At 46.9% G+C, this 16,499-nt stretch overlaps 1 protein-coding gene across 3 annotated transcripts in view; it reads left to right on the plus strand.

Moving 5' to 3' along the window:
- PHYHIP (phytanoyl-CoA 2-hydroxylase interacting protein) overlaps positions 1 to 8,879 on the plus strand; it is a 60,529-nt gene extending 51,650 nt beyond the window's left edge. For all 3 annotated transcript variants that reach the window (XM_053269982.1, XM_053269981.1, XM_053269980.1), the window contains one exon: positions 1,336 to 8,879. In XM_053269982.1, coding sequence (XP_053125957.1) covers positions 1,336 to 1,870 — 535 coding nt within the window. In that variant the 3' untranslated portion in view covers positions 1,871 to 8,879. The remainder of the gene's footprint in view (positions 1 to 1,335) is intronic.
- The last annotated feature ends 7,620 nt before the right edge of the window (positions 8,880 to 16,499 follow it).

Raw genomic sequence — 16,499 nt, forward strand, 5'->3', positions numbered from 1 at the left:
TACCACCCACGGTTGTCTTACTACCCACGGTTGTCACAGATGCTGCAAGTCCAAATTCCTCTTCTCCCTCTGACAACTGCAACAGGAAGTTCGTGTGGGTGGGAAGGATATGAAATCACTCAGAAGGCTGAATTTGGCCCAGTTGCCAGCCTCTACCTTAAGGTCTCCCTGGCATGGTGGCCTGCTGATCTCTATAGCAAATTGAAAAAAACACAACGGAACATATGGAAACTGGGAAGTCTAGCCGTATCCTCTCATTCCCCACCTGTACCAAGCTCATCTTATCTTCAAAGTAAAATTTGTTTCCAACTCCCTACCAGAGATGAGAAGACAATGCAATCCCTGTGTTCTCCTGTTTTGATCCAAAGGTGCTCCTTTTCCCCTGCCCAAACTAGTCATGAAAGTCCAAAGCAGTCAAATTATGATTAAATTTGTTTTAAGTTGATTGTTCTATATTATTGTTAGGTTTTTTGTTTTTTGTTTGCTGTTGTGCTCCTTTGGATAGGGCGGTATAAAAATGTAATAAATAAATGCATTACCCCAGGTCCAACCATTAGGAGGAACCATTCCAAAGCTTGTGGAAGAAGCCAGGCCCTACAGCCCCTGTTTCTCTGTGTTAGTTCCATGGCCCTAGACAATTGAATATTGCAAGGAATTCGGGCATATTTACACCACACAGTCAGTTGTATCCCATTTTAACTGTCATGCCTTACCCCATAAAATCCTGGGAACTGTGGCTTGGCGAGATGCTGAGAAATCTCCAAGAAGAGAATTCTCAGTAATTTGCTAAAGATGCACACTAGCACCCCCCACCAATTTCTCATTGACACACTCACTCTAACCTACAGTTCCCAGGGTTCTTTTGGAAGAGGGCATGGCTGTTTATCCGGATTAAGTCTGCAGTGCAGCTTTGCTCCAGGGCAGAGCTTCTAATTTTACTAAGGTCAAACGGACGGAAAAATATAGCATTTGGTAAGAAGAGTGAAACATAGTGGCCATAACCAAGGATTGGCGTTCAGGTAAACCGCCCCACCTCACATTTAACTTGCTGAATGAGACCTGATATTGGCTAAGTCCTCGGTCAGTTTCACAGCAAGTTCTCCCGAGGACTGAGCCCTTTTCTGTAAAGGGTACTAAGAGTACGACAGGATGGTGCTTTAGGGGTACAGAGCAGAGGTGCTAAAGTGTGTAGAGGTCACAGGTTTGGTGGTTGTTGTGTTAATTTGCTCTTGTTTTTGGGGTCGCTTTCATTGGGACAACTAAACCTCGTCCCCATCTTGGGCCCTGGCTGTAGCTGCTGCCTTAAGCAACTGTCTGCCTCTCCCCTCTGGCCAGGATGCACAGTGGGAACGTCATGAAACCCTACTTGAAGGACAACAGTGGCAGCCACGGCTCCCCCACGAGCGGTATGTTACATGGGATCTTCTTCAGCTGCAACACGGAGTTCAACACGGGCCAGCCCCCCCAGGACTCGCCTTACGGCCGCTACCGCCTCCAAGTCCCCGCCCAGCGCCTCTTTGGCCCCAACACCAACCTCTACTTTGCGGACTTCTACTGCATGTACACCGCCTACCACTACGTCGTCCTGGTGCTGGCACCCAAGGGCTCTCCGGGCGACCACTTCTGCCGGGACCGCCTGCCCCAGCTGGACATTTCCTGCAACAAATTCCTGACCTGCTGCATGGAGGACGGCGAGCTCGTCTACCGCCATGCCCAGGATGCGATCCTGGAGATCATCTACACTGAGCCGGTGGACCTCAGCCTAGGCGTGCTGGGGGAGATCAGCGGCCATCAGCTCATGAGCCTTTCGACTGCTGACGCTAAGAAGGACCCCAGTTGCAAGACATGCAACATCAGCGTGGGGCGTTAGAGACTGGAGGGGGTGGCGTGGGGGGGAGGGGGAGGCGGGAAAGCATGTATGTGAGGGAGCTCTCCTCCCGAGGCCCCTGGCAAGGGGGGTGGCCCGCTGGGACCTGGGTCCCAGTAGGGGCCAAGAAATGTGCAGCCCTCCTCACATCCATCCATCTCTCTCTCTCTCTCATTTTCTCTCTCTCTCTCTCTCTCTCTCTCTTGCATGTTTCCTCATCCCATTGTAAATAAGGTTCTTCACCAGGGAGAGATGGATCCAGGGCGGCTTTGTAGTGGATGGTCCTGCTCCTGCAGCAACGGAGACAGGCACCTGCCAGTGAGTTAGACGTGAGAGGGGTTAGCCCTCCATGTCCTGGGATGTCTCTTTCTGAAGAGTGACCACGCGCCTCTTCGCCCCTCTCACTTTGGACATTTCACTTTGCACACACAGCATATACTGGGAGGCTCTGGCCAGTGTGATAAACAATCCAGCTTCCTGAACAGGACTTCCTAAACAGATCTTGTCTGCTTCTTTTCCTACCTCTTCCCTTTTAGCTGCCTCCCTTCTCTTTTTTTTGGGGGGGCTCCCTCCCTCCCTCCCTCCCTCCAGCCCTGCGCACGCACACACCCACACCTGCAGCATTCTCTGCTCACTCAGGTGTGGTTTGGAAGGGTCTCTCCTCCTCCTGAGAAGGCTTGGGCTCAGCTAGCACGGAGCCACCTCCCCCAGGCATCTGGCCACTTGCTCGCCTCTGCAGTCGGCACTGAAAAACCTGCATGGGGAGTCCTGTGCTGGTGTCATAGCTGTGACTCCTGCAGGGGGAAGAAAGTCGACAAGGACCCAGGAAAGAGATCAAGTGGTCTTTTTCTTGGGAGCCGCTCTTCTCTCCTTTTCATTTCCTCAGGGTGCCATAGCCTGTTCCTTCATAGCCTTTATTATTATTATTTTTTTTTAAAAGTAAATATTAGGGACGAAGAGGAGAAGTGGGGTGGGAGGGGAGGGAAACAGGTCCCAACAGGCCTGCTGGCAGCCTCGAGGAGGGATGGGGTGCTGCTGCTGGGTGGCGGCGGCACAAAGGTGCCCAGCCTGCCTTCCCTGTCTGTCATGCAGCCCAGCCTTGCTGGCGGCTCCGCTGATCTGGGGTGGCAGATAAATCCAGGCTTTCCACTGTGGCCTGGGCTGCCTGCTGGGCGTGTGGGGAGGGAGGGGTGCACGCCACGTCTCGGCTGCAGTCGGAAGAACTGAGACCGTGAGTGGGACGCCCCCCTTTGGCCCAGTTGCATGCCACTCTTCCTCTGACTTGAGCCCAAACCCCGAGGATGCTGGTTTGCACAATGGAATGGCAGGGTGGGCAGGGATGCCGATTCTTGAGTGGAAAAACATCTGGGAGGGTTAAAACTGCCAGACTGTTCTGCCTGACTACTCAAGCCTGCACATGGCTTTCAGCTGGCAAAAAGAGAGTCTACTGGGAGACGGTTACAGGTGTTTGCCATGTTAACACCTGTCTGCTCCTTAGGGACAGTGACTGAGCCAAGGCCATCCAGCAAGTCTGTGTCAGAGAGCGGGATTTGAGTATAGGCCTCACTGACTTGCTCTGTACTGGTTTAACTCCATCCTGGATGTCGGAGACCGAGTGGTGGCAAATCAGCTATGGTGCCTGCAGCAGCTAAGAAGAACCGGGATGGGATGGTGCAGGGGAAGCTCAGCTTAGTCTGAAAGGTGTTGGTGATTAATTTCCAGCCGCTCCCCACCTCCATTTAGTCTCAACGTGCCCATTACTCCACTCCACCATGAGGAACCTGCTCTGTTGAGACAGGCTAGACCTGCTTGCTGCAGCTGCTGCCCCCCCCCGCCCGAATGCTCCAGGCTTGGCCTCCTCCTTCATTATAAGTGGTTTTGATTTGTTTTGCTTTCCTTGTGCTCTGTGTGAATATTTTACCTGCCAAGGGAATCTGCCTGCACACAGCCCCATTTTTATGCAGGGCGAGAGACAGGTGCTTGGAGCCAAGACAGGGCAATGGCCTAGGGAGGGAGGAGGATCGGTGCTTCCTTTCCCTGGGCTGGCACGTAAGATGTGGCTCCTGGTTTTAAGGGAATCCGTTGGGCAGAGTCCTGAGGCTCCTGGGAGGTGTATCAAACAGATTTCTTCCGTCCCAGAGGAGATCTAAAATTAAACAACAACAACACCAAACCCATTTCTTGAGGGATTTTCCATGCCTCAAGAAAATCAGCTCCAAACACATACAGATGAATAAAAAGGCTGTATTATAGACAGCTAGTTTGAAGTGGAGAACACAGCACTTCTCTGTGGTTGGTTTGAATCAGCAACAGACCTGAACAGTTTCTATCCAGCAAGCCAAATACCAGTCAGAGATAGTGACCTGCCCAGAACTTGACAACCCTTCCCGTGTATTTGCAGTCTCAGACAGGCAGCAAAAAGGAGGGCGGTTATCAGGTGCTGTGTGGATCACTCTTCATGGCTGGTGAGTCATGTTCAGCTCAGTGGATCACAAGGTCTGCAGGCCTGGATTGCATTGTACTTTCCCATTCTGGCTGGATTTCGAACTGTGTCCTTTAGTACCCTGGGATTGCTTGACAAAAAGATCAGGAATAGCAGACAAGTTTCCCTGAATGACAGGTTGTCCATTAGGACCAATCATCCCTTGCAATGCATAGCAGTTGTAGACCAGGCTGTATGGCCACATTATAATGCACATACTCTGTTCATGTGGAGCAATGGTGAGGTCCAACAGATACAGCTGGGGCCTCCAACATGCTCTAGAACCCCCTCACCTCCCATCCTCTGCAGCGCCCAGGGGGTTCTGTGGCAAACATGCAAAAGGGTTCCTCTGCAGACAAACCTATGTGGAAAGGATTCCCAGAAGGTAGAAAGTTTGACCATCACTGTTGAATCTCTCCAAAATCCTGAGAAGATGGAAGCGATGGCTAGCCCAAGATTCATGACGCAGCAGGAATCGGAATGTAGATTTTGTCCTGTCCAACCAACTCTGCTTCAAATTAGCTGCCTCTTCCTGCAGCCGAGTAGTTGGCTGAACAGCCAACCCCTTTTGAATTGGAGTACATGCCTAAGTCACCTGATTAAAAAAATTTCAATAGCATGATGATACTCTAGAACTGGGCCGGGCCAGGGTGTATCTGGGACAAGGGAGTTCCATTGTGTTCAGTGTGGTCTTGAATGATCCTTAGTGCTGGAGGGTCTGCAATTAAAACCTGCTCTTTACCGCATTATAAGGCAAGCTGAAATCCCTTTTGCTGGCAGAAGAAACAAATTCATAATCCTCTTATATGTATAATATAGGGGAAACTACAGCCACCTGTTAGCCAGTGTATTATTCTGTGGACATTCCTGCATAACCATTCATTGGCTCCATGTGACCCTTCCCTATCTCTGGAACACTTCAGTTCCGGAGACTGAACACAACACAACGAGGAACAGTCTGGTATACTGAGGGCATCCATGCACCCACTTTGGCATGATCTCCATTCCTTACAGGGGATTCCATCACAAGTCCTATTACCAAATGAAGTTGCCCATCCGCAAATGGAAGTTGCATCCTGAGCTTGGATCCAGTGGCCCTTTGTTCAAAGGAAGTGAATAAAGAATGTGTTTAATTATGCAGCAGTCGATAGACAACTCAAAGGGATGAGGCGTCTCTGTTGGGGGAGCTTAGCTTTCAGGACCACAGATCTGTTTTCATTCTCGGCAGCATTTTGAAGTGCGCGAGTGTCCAGATGTTCAGTGCAGCCAGCCAACTGTGTAGTGTTTGCTGTGTGCTGTAGCAGTATTGTGCCGTGAATGTTACTAGCATGGAGTAATAAGAACCCTGGCTTCTCGCCCCCCACCCCCACCAGCTTTTCATTTCTTTTCTACCCTCACTACATTGCACTGCATATTTCAACCTTGCCAACTGAAAAAGTGCCACTTGCCAATGGGAATGCTGTGTATACTAAAGGCTGCCAGTAGGCAAGCTTAGCTGCCCTCTGCTATCCCCGGCTACAAAATGTATGCTAAGAAACCTTGATTTTGCAGTAGATACTAGAGTCTAAGAAGCTATCTCCAACAGGAATGCTAGAAAAATTTACGAGGAGGAGCTCTGGGATTTGCACGTTCCTATCTCGGCAAGAAACGCACCTCTTACATTTCATTTCCTGTTTGAAAGAGCGTGAAAAGGACATTTTCCTGGGGAATACGCTTGGAGGGTCTTAGAAAGTGTGTGATAGACATTTTTTTCCTGCCAGACAGGCCATGGAGGTTATGACACAGAAAGATGCAGAAAATGGAGGCATTGCCAAAGAATAATTGTTTCTCTGGATAGAGGCAAGGAAGAGTACTTAAGCTAGGCAAACAGTTCGTCTTGTGTTGCAGCATTTCCTGAACTATACACTTCAGACTCCTAGTGGGTCAATAAAAGGTGCGATAGAATATTTCCCTCACTGAAATCCTCCCTTGCACATAGGAAACAGATTAAAGTAGGTCAAATAAATGTTGGCCCATGATTAGCTGTCTTAAATTAATTCATTTAATTCAATATATAGGGGAGGCTGGATAGGAGAACTAGGGGAAAGAGATGTTAACCATATTCCCCCCCCAATACTGGGAAAGTAATCGGAGAGTGATTTATATCATTGGACTGAGTGGATATGTTATTGGGGGTTAGTTAGTTGGCTAGACTAAATTATGGGTGGTAAAAGGTTGAATAGTGTTGGTGTCTTGATAGATTTCTTTCTTTAAGGGGAAGGGTTCAGGCTCTAGAGTTTATATGGGGGAGCATTCAGTCATGTCCTCCATGTGCAGTCCGAAGTGCTACAGTCCAGGGACAATTTTTACCACATGATGAGCTGTTTGTCTAGTGTAGGTATCCCCATCCTTGGGTTTCCAGATGTTGCTGGGCTACATCTCCCATCATTCTCAATCACAATGGCTGAAGGCCACTAGAGTTGTAGTCCAATAATATCGGTAAACTCAAGGGTGGGAATCCCTCCTCTAGACCATGCATATAAGTGACAAACCCCGAAGATACGGGGGCGGGGGGGGGAGAGAAAGAGGTGACAAAGAGGGAGACCGCCTTTCTTTGAGACCAGATTAAGGAGCGTCAAAATATGTGATAGCAAAGGCCCAGCTCAGAAGCACAGAAGACTGACAATCTAAAGAACTGGGTGGAGTGATGCACATCCTGGGTGAGAAAATAAGGCGATAGCACACAGGGGTGTTCTAGAAACCACACGAGACAATTAGTCAACCACTAGGTTGCTTTGACTACTCCTTTGCTCATGTGACAGGGTGGAACATAGGTCGTTTCCTTATACCCGGTTAGAGAGTTGGCCCATCTAGCCCAGTACTGTGTCTACACTGTCTGGCAGCTGTTCTCCAGAGTTTCAGGCAAGAGTCTTTTCCAGCCCTACCTGGAGATGCTAGGGACACAGTCTGAGACTTTCTGCATGTAACTGAGATGCTCTATCACTGAGCTATATAGCATCTCACTCTACAAAAAATACTTTTAAAAGGATGGAGTATTTTAATTTAAAGAAAATCAGTGTTGGCGAGAACACCCAGGAAGATTCACAAAACGCAGGATTGCAAAAAAGTAGGAAAAGTTTTTATACACACACACACTCCTACCGTTGCCTCTCTTGTTTGTTTATGGAAAATAGTGTAAGGTATGCTGATGGTTAACTACTCAATGCCAAATGCCCATAGGAAAGCACCTGCAATGCTAATGCACATGAATGATGTGAACCCAGAACAAAAGGCATGGTATGACGAGAGCTGGTCTTGTAGCAAGCATTAATTGTCCCCTTTACTAAGCAGGGTCCACTCTGGCTTACATCTGAATGGGAGACTACATGTGAACACTAAGATATTCCCCTTAGGGGGTGGGGCCACTGTGGGAATTGCATGCTTGCATGCAGAGGGTTCCAAGTAACCTCCCTAGCATCTCTGAGATAGGTCTGGGAGAGACCAGCAAAAAGTCCTTGCAGCTGGGGATTCTGGGAGTTGTTATCAACATCTGGAAATCCCTGTTAGAGGGAACACTGCTCCAGCTTGCAACTTTGGAGAAGCTGCTGCCAATCTGTGTAGACAATACTGAGCTAGATGGACCAATGGTCTGACTGGGTATAAGGCAGCTTCCTATGTTCCTAATTCAGGAAGAGTGCAGGTAGATTGTCAGCCTGAGCATACAAATCTCACTGATCCCTTAAAGGGAGTAGCTTTCAAACTGTTCTCTAATCTGAGATTCCTCAGAAGGAATTGGGTTTCTCAAGGAGAAGATTGGTAAAGGAAGCCACAAAAGACAGCTTCTTTACCACTACAGTGCCTTTCCTATGATGTGCAACTGCAGAAGAATGTTGGGTGGGTTTGAGAATGCAATTTGTGTGGGGCCTGGACAGTTTCTCACAATAACTGTATGTGCCCTAGAATATGCCTGCAGAAGCTTCTGCAGATGTGCTGGGGTCCCTCTATAATGGGTAGGCAACCTCAGCTGTCCAGCTGTTGAACTGCATTCGACCCCAGCAACAATAAGTTGTGGCTGGGGATGATGGGAGTTGTAGTTCAACTACAGCTGGACAGCCAAGATTGCTTACCTCTGGTCTACAGTGTGGAAAAGGTTTCCTTTCTGTAGATTGTTTGGGAACCACCGTCTCTTAGTAGATGCACTCTGCCCTGGGGAAGCTACAGAACCTGTCCGATACAGGAAAGTTTTCAGTTCAGTCTTAGATGGCTCTCAGTCAGCGCAGCAGAAGGCGAGGATAACTTCGCTGCAGCATCAGTAGGGAGCCTGAAGAGTGACCATCTGTTCGGAATCTCTGCCTACAATCCTCCCAAGCTTTGCCATGCAGCTGAGACATTTCAGCATGGTTCTCATGCAACAGCCTGAGCAGCATCCCTGGCGGAAAGTGGTGCTTTTCCAGACTGTATGTGCATGAAGCACGCTGTAAAATGATATCCCAAGCAAAGACTGTGCCGTGCTTTACAGTGTGTATCAATAAACTAAGAACCAGTGTTTAACTGCCTCTGTTGTCTCACTGTCCACACCATCTCTAGAGAAAGCACACAAAGCAAGCCTTGACAGCTACAAGATTTTGGGCTGTGCATCAGTCAATCCATCAATATTTATTTTGGCCCAATTCCCATAAAACAAAACTGATACAAGAAAAGATATCTGAAAAGAGACAGTATCTGAAAAGTGAAAACAGTATTCATCCAAATACAGAAACAGATTGGACAACTTCTCTAGAAGTGAAAATAAAATAAAATTCAGGCTATTTAACAGAAGTATTCTGAGATTTTTTTAATAACGAATCTTAATTTTTTATCCTAATCTTCTTAGTTCCAGAAAGAAATCTAGCAATAGTGTTATTGCAGAATGAATATGTAACTCTCCTAGGATCCCAATAGATTTCCATGAAAGTTTGCGATCTAAGGAGATGTTGCCTGAAGTCCCTATATAATGGAAAATATAATAAAACATGTACAATGGATTCTACCTGTTTAGAATCACAAAGACATTTTTAAAAAGTGACAGGGCTTTTATGAATTGCCCCTCAATAACTGCGGAGGGGAAGACATTAAACCCAGCTATAGCAAATGCAGGACAGCATTTTGGCATCATTAAGAATTTTAAGTAACTTGCATATGCATCAGTGAGCAACAAAGGCACACAATCCCTTAGGAACGCCTGGAAATGGTTTAGCTCACATCCAAGGCGTGGACTTCAGCCATGGCCAGAAGGCAGAAGAGCATTTTCTTTTTTGGTCTCTTCATGTTTCAAGCCACTACAGTTTAAATGGCCACGATTTCATCAACGTGATGAGATATTTTAAAGTTCGTCATCTGAAATGCTACATTTCATGGTTAGTCACCTCAAGAATGATGTGATGCCTGGCAATTAACCCACCATGGCTTGGCACGTGTCTGTAATATACTTGGCATACAGTGTGAGGCACTGGGCAAGAATGGGAGGAGGATTATTCTAGAACCTTGGCGGAGCTGCAGCTTAGAATGTGGGCAATTTATATCCCTGGCCTTTGCAACCCCAAACACACACGCCTCTGCAGATGCTATTCTTATGCTTTGACAATTGCTGTGTACCATACACACACACACTGCAAATCAGACAAGCTGTGCAGAGAGAAAACTGTGCAGAAAGAAACAAGATCCTGACTAAATGGCAATTAGTCTGCAATTACCCAACATGCTCTGCGCCATTATTATCCTGCTTGGAATATTAAGTTTTAAATACATACAGACAAATGAAAAACCTCGTTGCTTTGTCAGCTCATCTTTTTCTCTGGCGGAGCAGTAAGCAAAGGGCATCCCATGGCTGTGCATGCCATTTTTAAGCAAACCGTTTCCAAAGGGAGCTGTTCTCGTAGCTGTCTCAACAGCTGTACAGAACAACCCTAAACAAACTCTTCTTCATGTTGTCTCAGAACTATTTTATTGCATCTTGTTCTACTTATAAACTGCCTTGTGCATCTGCTAGACCAAAAAATGAGGCATGCATTTAAGACGTGAATAAATAGCATAAAATGAAAAATATGCACGTTTTGCCATGTTTACAGTTTACACCTCTAAGCAACATAACCTGTTAAGCAGTCAGATGTTCTAGGCAGTTTACAAGAACAACAAGATGCAATCAAATAGCTCTTTATTTAGAGAGCTTACGTAAGCTTTAGAGGTTGGGACGATTTGACTGGGCCTCTGGCACATCATCCCTTTGGCTCAACATGTACCTCCTCAACCAGATTCTTCACCTCACCTTGAGCCAGACTATTACAAATACTCTCAGCTGTGTAGCTGACCCTGATAGTCTGGACTTGGCATTTATATTGGATTCCGGGGAAGGGAGAGAAATTTAATTGTCATCGCTAGGCAACTGCAGCACACGATCCATAATTGGATCTCAGAGCTGGTCCCACACCTCAATATCGTGTTGCCCCAAATGACTGTGTCATGTGACTAATGACCCCAGCATACACTTCTTCCTGCTGCATAGGATTTGAAAAAAAAGGGTTTAAAGAATAATCACAGTCAGAGGTCTGGATAGCAAAGTGGTTTGTGTCAAAAAGAGTGTGTGCGTGCAAAGAAAATTCCTGGAAGGAATAGGCCAAGTTTGTTTCAAGAATGTTATAGGGGCTTCCAAGGCTAACTCACTTGAAAAACAGTCATTGCAGAGGTTTGCATGGCAACAGACTTTCTAACGTATGTGCTTTCAAGAGCAACATTATGCTCTCCAACCTCCACAATATAAAATCCCAACAGCATTCTCTCAGTCAAACTCAATATGACCTGTACAGCCCTTTAACAGCCTTTGCCTTGAGTCTTGCCACATATAGGGCCAACCCTACTGTGAAGCACTGCTATGTGGGCTGCTCCAGGTGTCTGTTTTTAGGGGTTAAAGAAAAGAGGGGGCAAGGCACCACTGGAAAAACAAAAGAGGAAATCCTCAGGTGCCTCGCAAAATGCATCCATGAGCTCAACATGTTCCAGATAAATCGCCTTTTTCAAGGGCACTGAAACTAATATAAACCAGTTATACATGAGTCCACACAAAAGGATCAGTGACATATAAAACATGTAACCACACTATAAAGGACAGCACAAAGAAAATACTTCACAAGTCTCACATTGCAAAGCACCATCAAAGTGACCATAGACACCTGTTGCATCATGTAATTGAAACACTGCCCCAAACTAGTATATCACCAAGCTACTTATTAAAGCAGCCTTCTCCTTAACAGCACTCTGTTTATAATAGCTATTGTCGGCCCATGACTTATCTCCCCTTTGCCAAATGGAGGGGGGGGGAGGAATCGACATTTCTCCGCCATCCTCTTGGCCAACACTAGAGGGCCTCCGGAGCTAACCCAGGACAGAAGAGCAAAGGCATCATTCACCTGATAAGGCTGCAAAGGGAGTCCAGGCTGATTAACTCCTATGGATCTCACACACACACACACACACACACAGGTCCCTGTGACAGAGATGATGGGTGAGGGCAATCTAGCAGCCCAAGCCTGCTGGGTCAGGCACAGGAGCAGGGCCACTTAAAAAACTTGGCAACCCTGCATGGGACACCCCACGCGAGGCCACACTCCTCTGCCATTTGCTTTACAGCCAGCTCTCTGCAAGGCCCCAGCGCAGTCTGCTTTCTACCACCATCCATTTCCCATGCAAGGGGATGTGAATGGTTGCATAGCAACAGCCCGAGTGTTGGAGAGCAGGCCTCAGCTAACAGTGTAGGGGAGTGGGAGGTCGCAAGCGACTCCAGCCCTCCAAATGTGGGTAGACTGGAGTGTGTGTGTGTGTGTGTTTGGAGGGGGGGTGTTTCTGAGCAGTGCGCACCCCCTCCATCACCCTGTCATCAGCCTGCCACAGAGCAGGGGGGTCTAATGAAGGGGTTGCCTCATATGGTCAAATTGATGCTAGACCAGGCCTGCTCAATTTAGCCCCCCCAGCTGTTTTTGGACTACAGCTCCCATAATTCCCAGCCACCTCAGCCAATAGCCAGGGATTATGGGAGTTGTAGGCCAACATCTAGCCACCTAATGGCACAGCAGGGAACTGAATTGACTAGCAAGCTAGAGGTTGCCAGTTCGAATCCCCGCTGGTATGTTTCCCAGACTATGGGAAACATCTATATCAGGCAGCAGCAATATAGGAAGGTGCTGAAAGGCATCATCTCAGACAGTGCGGGAGATGGCAATGGTCAACCTCTCCTGCATTCTACCAAAGAAAACTACAGGGCTCTGTGGGCACCAGGAGTTGACACTGACTCAACGGCAGGCCTGTGCTAGACCCAGCCTCACAAGTTTGGATTTCCAACTTTGTGTTTTTTTCTTAATGGAAGGGCTATTTTGTCTTAAACAGCTGCATGACAGGCAGAAATTCAACAAGTGCCGCTTACCCCTGACATGGAGAGGCAGTGCTGAAAATACTAAAAACAAAACAAACAAACAGAAACCTCAAACCCTCTATATTTTGTTTCTGTCACATTAAAAGAGCACCCAAGCACCCAAGTTTATTATTACGGTCCATGACCAGAAAACAAACAAACAAGGAATAAAAACAATACAATACAATAAAAATATACAACAGCAAAATAATAAATTACATAAAACTGAGTTATAAGGATGGCAAGGTCATACACAGTTAAGTTTCTGTCACATTAAAAGAGCAGAAGTGTCTCAGGAGAAAAATAAAAAATGGAGGTAACTATTCCAAAGCGCTCTGATATACTGAACTTGGTAACTTCCTCCCCTGGAAGAACCTCGAAGAATATATTGTAGGGAACTGCCTTATACTGAGTCAGACTAACTCAGTGGTGTCTACCCTGACTGGCAGCAGCTCTCCAAGGGTTCAGGCTGGAGTTTCCCTACTTGGAAACGCCAGGGTTTGAGGGGCCTGCAAAACAGATGCTCTGCCACTAAGCTATGGTCCAATTCCCCATGCACCCACGCATCCATAAATAAAATCCCATTCCAAAGAAAGAAAGAAAGAAAGAAAGAAAGAAAGAAAGAAAGAAAGAAAGAAAGAAAGAAAGAAAGAAAGAAAGTTGGTTCTCTGTCCCCAAAGGGTTTACAATCCAGAATACAGGCACAGTCACCTGAACTATGTGGAGGGATTTACAGAAGAGGATTTATGCATTAGACATCAGAGTCTATCTGAGAAGCCAACGGTGTAGGGCCAAAGAGCGGGAGACAAGACTGGTTGTACCAGAAAGAAGAGAAGCAGCAGCCATTGGCAACCATATGCTCTTCTTCTGCCCTTGCACCTGAACTGGATGAGCAAAACGAGAAGAGGGTTATCATCGCTGCTGCTCAGTGAAATGCAAGTAGGTCTTTTATTCTTTTCCCTGGGAGATAATATGCTCAAACCGTTCTGTTGTCGTTACCTGTCCCTGGGTAAACCACTGCATTTTCTGCCTTTGGGGGGAATGCTTGATTAAAACTGTGTTAATGTACATAAGAACAACCTTGCTGGATCAGGCCCAAGGCCTATCTAGTCCAGGATCCTGTTCCCCACCAGATGCCCCTGGCCCTGGGAAGCCCACAGTCGTGAGCTGAGAGCATGCATGAAGAATGTAAATCAGGCCCTCCAGATGTTGCTGAACTACAACTCCCAGCATCCCTAGACACAATTTTTTGTGGCTGGGTATGCTGGAAGTTGTAGCTCAGCAACATCTGGAGGGCCACAGTTTGGGGATGCCTGATGTAAATTCTTCAGAGTTCAGCCCCCTTCTCCAGCTGCTAGCAATAAAGGGCACAATCTTGTGCACACTTGCCTAGAAATAAGCCCCTTGAAAACAAGAGGAGAGCTGGTCTTGTGGCAGCAAGCATGACTTGTCCCCTTAGCTAAGCAGGGTCTGCCCTGGTTGCATTTGAATGGGAGACCACATGTAAGCACCGTAAGATAGGGGATGGAGCCGCTCTGGGAAGAGCAGAAGGTTCCAAGTTCCCTCCCTGGCAGGTAAAATAAGGCATTGCCTCAGACAGCAGGTGGAGGGGGGCAACGGGGTCTGCTCAACATGCTGAGATAAATTACTCAAAGTAGTCCTGCTGAAAAATTAAAAGAACAAGTTAGGCAATGTCCTTTTCATTTCCGTGGGACTACTTGGGGTAAGTTTCCTCTTCCTTCATCTTGTAGGCCATTATTCATTTAAGCACATGCAGCCTTCTATGTGTCCTTTTTATTTTAGTGGAACTACTTTGAGTAATTTTCTTCATCCTGTAGGCCATTTAAGCATATGCTGCTGCCTTCTATTGAGTCAGATCATGATCCATTCCCACTAGAAATCAGATGCCTGACCGAGTGGACAATACTGATGAGATGGACTATGGTTTGACTCAGCAGAAGACAGCTTCATATGCAGGCACGGAGCGAGGCTGGCAGCAGCCTCTGTTTGAGCTCTGCAGCAGCCCCCTGGCCACGCCCCCACATCTGACATCAGATACGGGGGTGTGGTCTCCCTCCCGAATGGGGCTGTGCGACCCAGAGGCGTATCTAGGGGAAATAGTGCCTAGGGCAAGCACTGAAATTCTGCCCCCTGTCCAAACATCTGACACCCATCTTTCAGATAATTTTACCATAATATCAGCTGAAAAATACAAGTCAAGCTCTTTAATCTTTTAGCATTTCAAGAACTATTTAGCAGTGGATGTAGCCAGACCAAAAAATGCTGGAAAACTACAAATATCAGTATGCTGGGGCTCATGAAATACCCAAATACTATGTGGAGGTGTACTTGGAAAACTAAACAGAAGTGCCTGTCTAATTCTCTACTATGCATTGTAGCATCACTATTACATAAGTTTTAAAAATAAACTGATAATTTGACTTTTCCCAGATACTCTGAAAATAATTAAAGGATATGCAGAGTAAACTGTGTCACTGCTTGGGATATATTCTAGTATTTCAGAACGACAGTTTAAATGAGAGAAAAAGAGCAAGAAACTCCCAGTGGGCCTTAATACAAAGGATTTCACACTGATTCAAAGACAAACTTACCATTAATAGCCATCTTATTAAGACATACTCACTTATCACAAGAAGCAAAGTAAGAGGAAATGAATACAATCCTAGCTCATAAGCTTCTGCTCAGTATTCACAAGCTCTGATTCTCTGTACATAGTGCCAAACTGAATATGTGTACAGTGACTTATATTATATTACATTTTAATTTTGTTTAACCTGTAGCCCCTTCAGGGGGCTTCTTAAAGGCCGTGGGGAGGGTCTGCAAAGATCTCCCCCCCGCGCTGGCCTCTAGGGCCTCGCAGGGACCATTTGAGCATGTGCAGTGGCCATTTATATCTATCTATCTATCTATATCTATATCTATCTATCTATCTATCTATCTATCTATCTATCTATCTATATCTATATCTATATCTATATCTATATCTATATCTATATATAATGGCCGCTAAAAACAAAATGGCCACTGCACATGATCAAATGGCCTCCGTGAGGCCTGGCATGGCCTAGAGCCTCACAGAGGCCATTTGAGCATGCATGGTGGCCATTTTGTTTTCGGTGGCCATTAAATTTTTTTAAATTTTTTAAAAAAATGATGCTCCCCTTCAAGTAGGCGCCCGGGGCACGTGCCCTGCCTGCTGTACCCTAGATATGCCCCTGCATGACCCTGTTTTGAAGGGAGATTGGCCCATGCTGCATTGGGCAGCGTGGGCTGGAGCAACTCTCCCTGCCTTTAAAGGCAGGGAGAGCCGTTCCAGCCATTCTGCTAATGCAGCATGGGCCCATCTCCCTCCTAAATGGAGTCGCGCGGCCCTGTTTGGGAGGGAGATCGGCCCTGCTGCATTGGCAGCGAGGCCAGGAGTGGCTCTCCCTGTCTTTAAAGGCAGGGAGAGTTGCTCCAGCCTGCTTTGCCAATGCAGCATGGGCCGATTTTGTTTCCAGAAAGGGCTGCGCGGCCCTGTTTGGGAGCAAAATAATGTCCCCCACGTCTGACATCAGATGCAGGGGTTGTGTCGGGGCCGCAAGGCACAGCCCCTGATTGGCAGTGGCCCGGGTTCTTTGAACCCGCTTGCCCAATGGTGGCTTCACCCGTATTCATATGTTTAAATGATCAGGAGCTTTCCCAGGCATCAGGCTTTACCATGGGTTTAC

Source organism: Hemicordylus capensis, chromosome 8 (assembly GCF_027244095.1).
Source record: "Hemicordylus capensis ecotype Gifberg chromosome 8, rHemCap1.1.pri, whole genome shotgun sequence".
NCBI lineage: Eukaryota > Metazoa > Chordata > Lepidosauria > Squamata > Cordylidae > Hemicordylus > Hemicordylus capensis.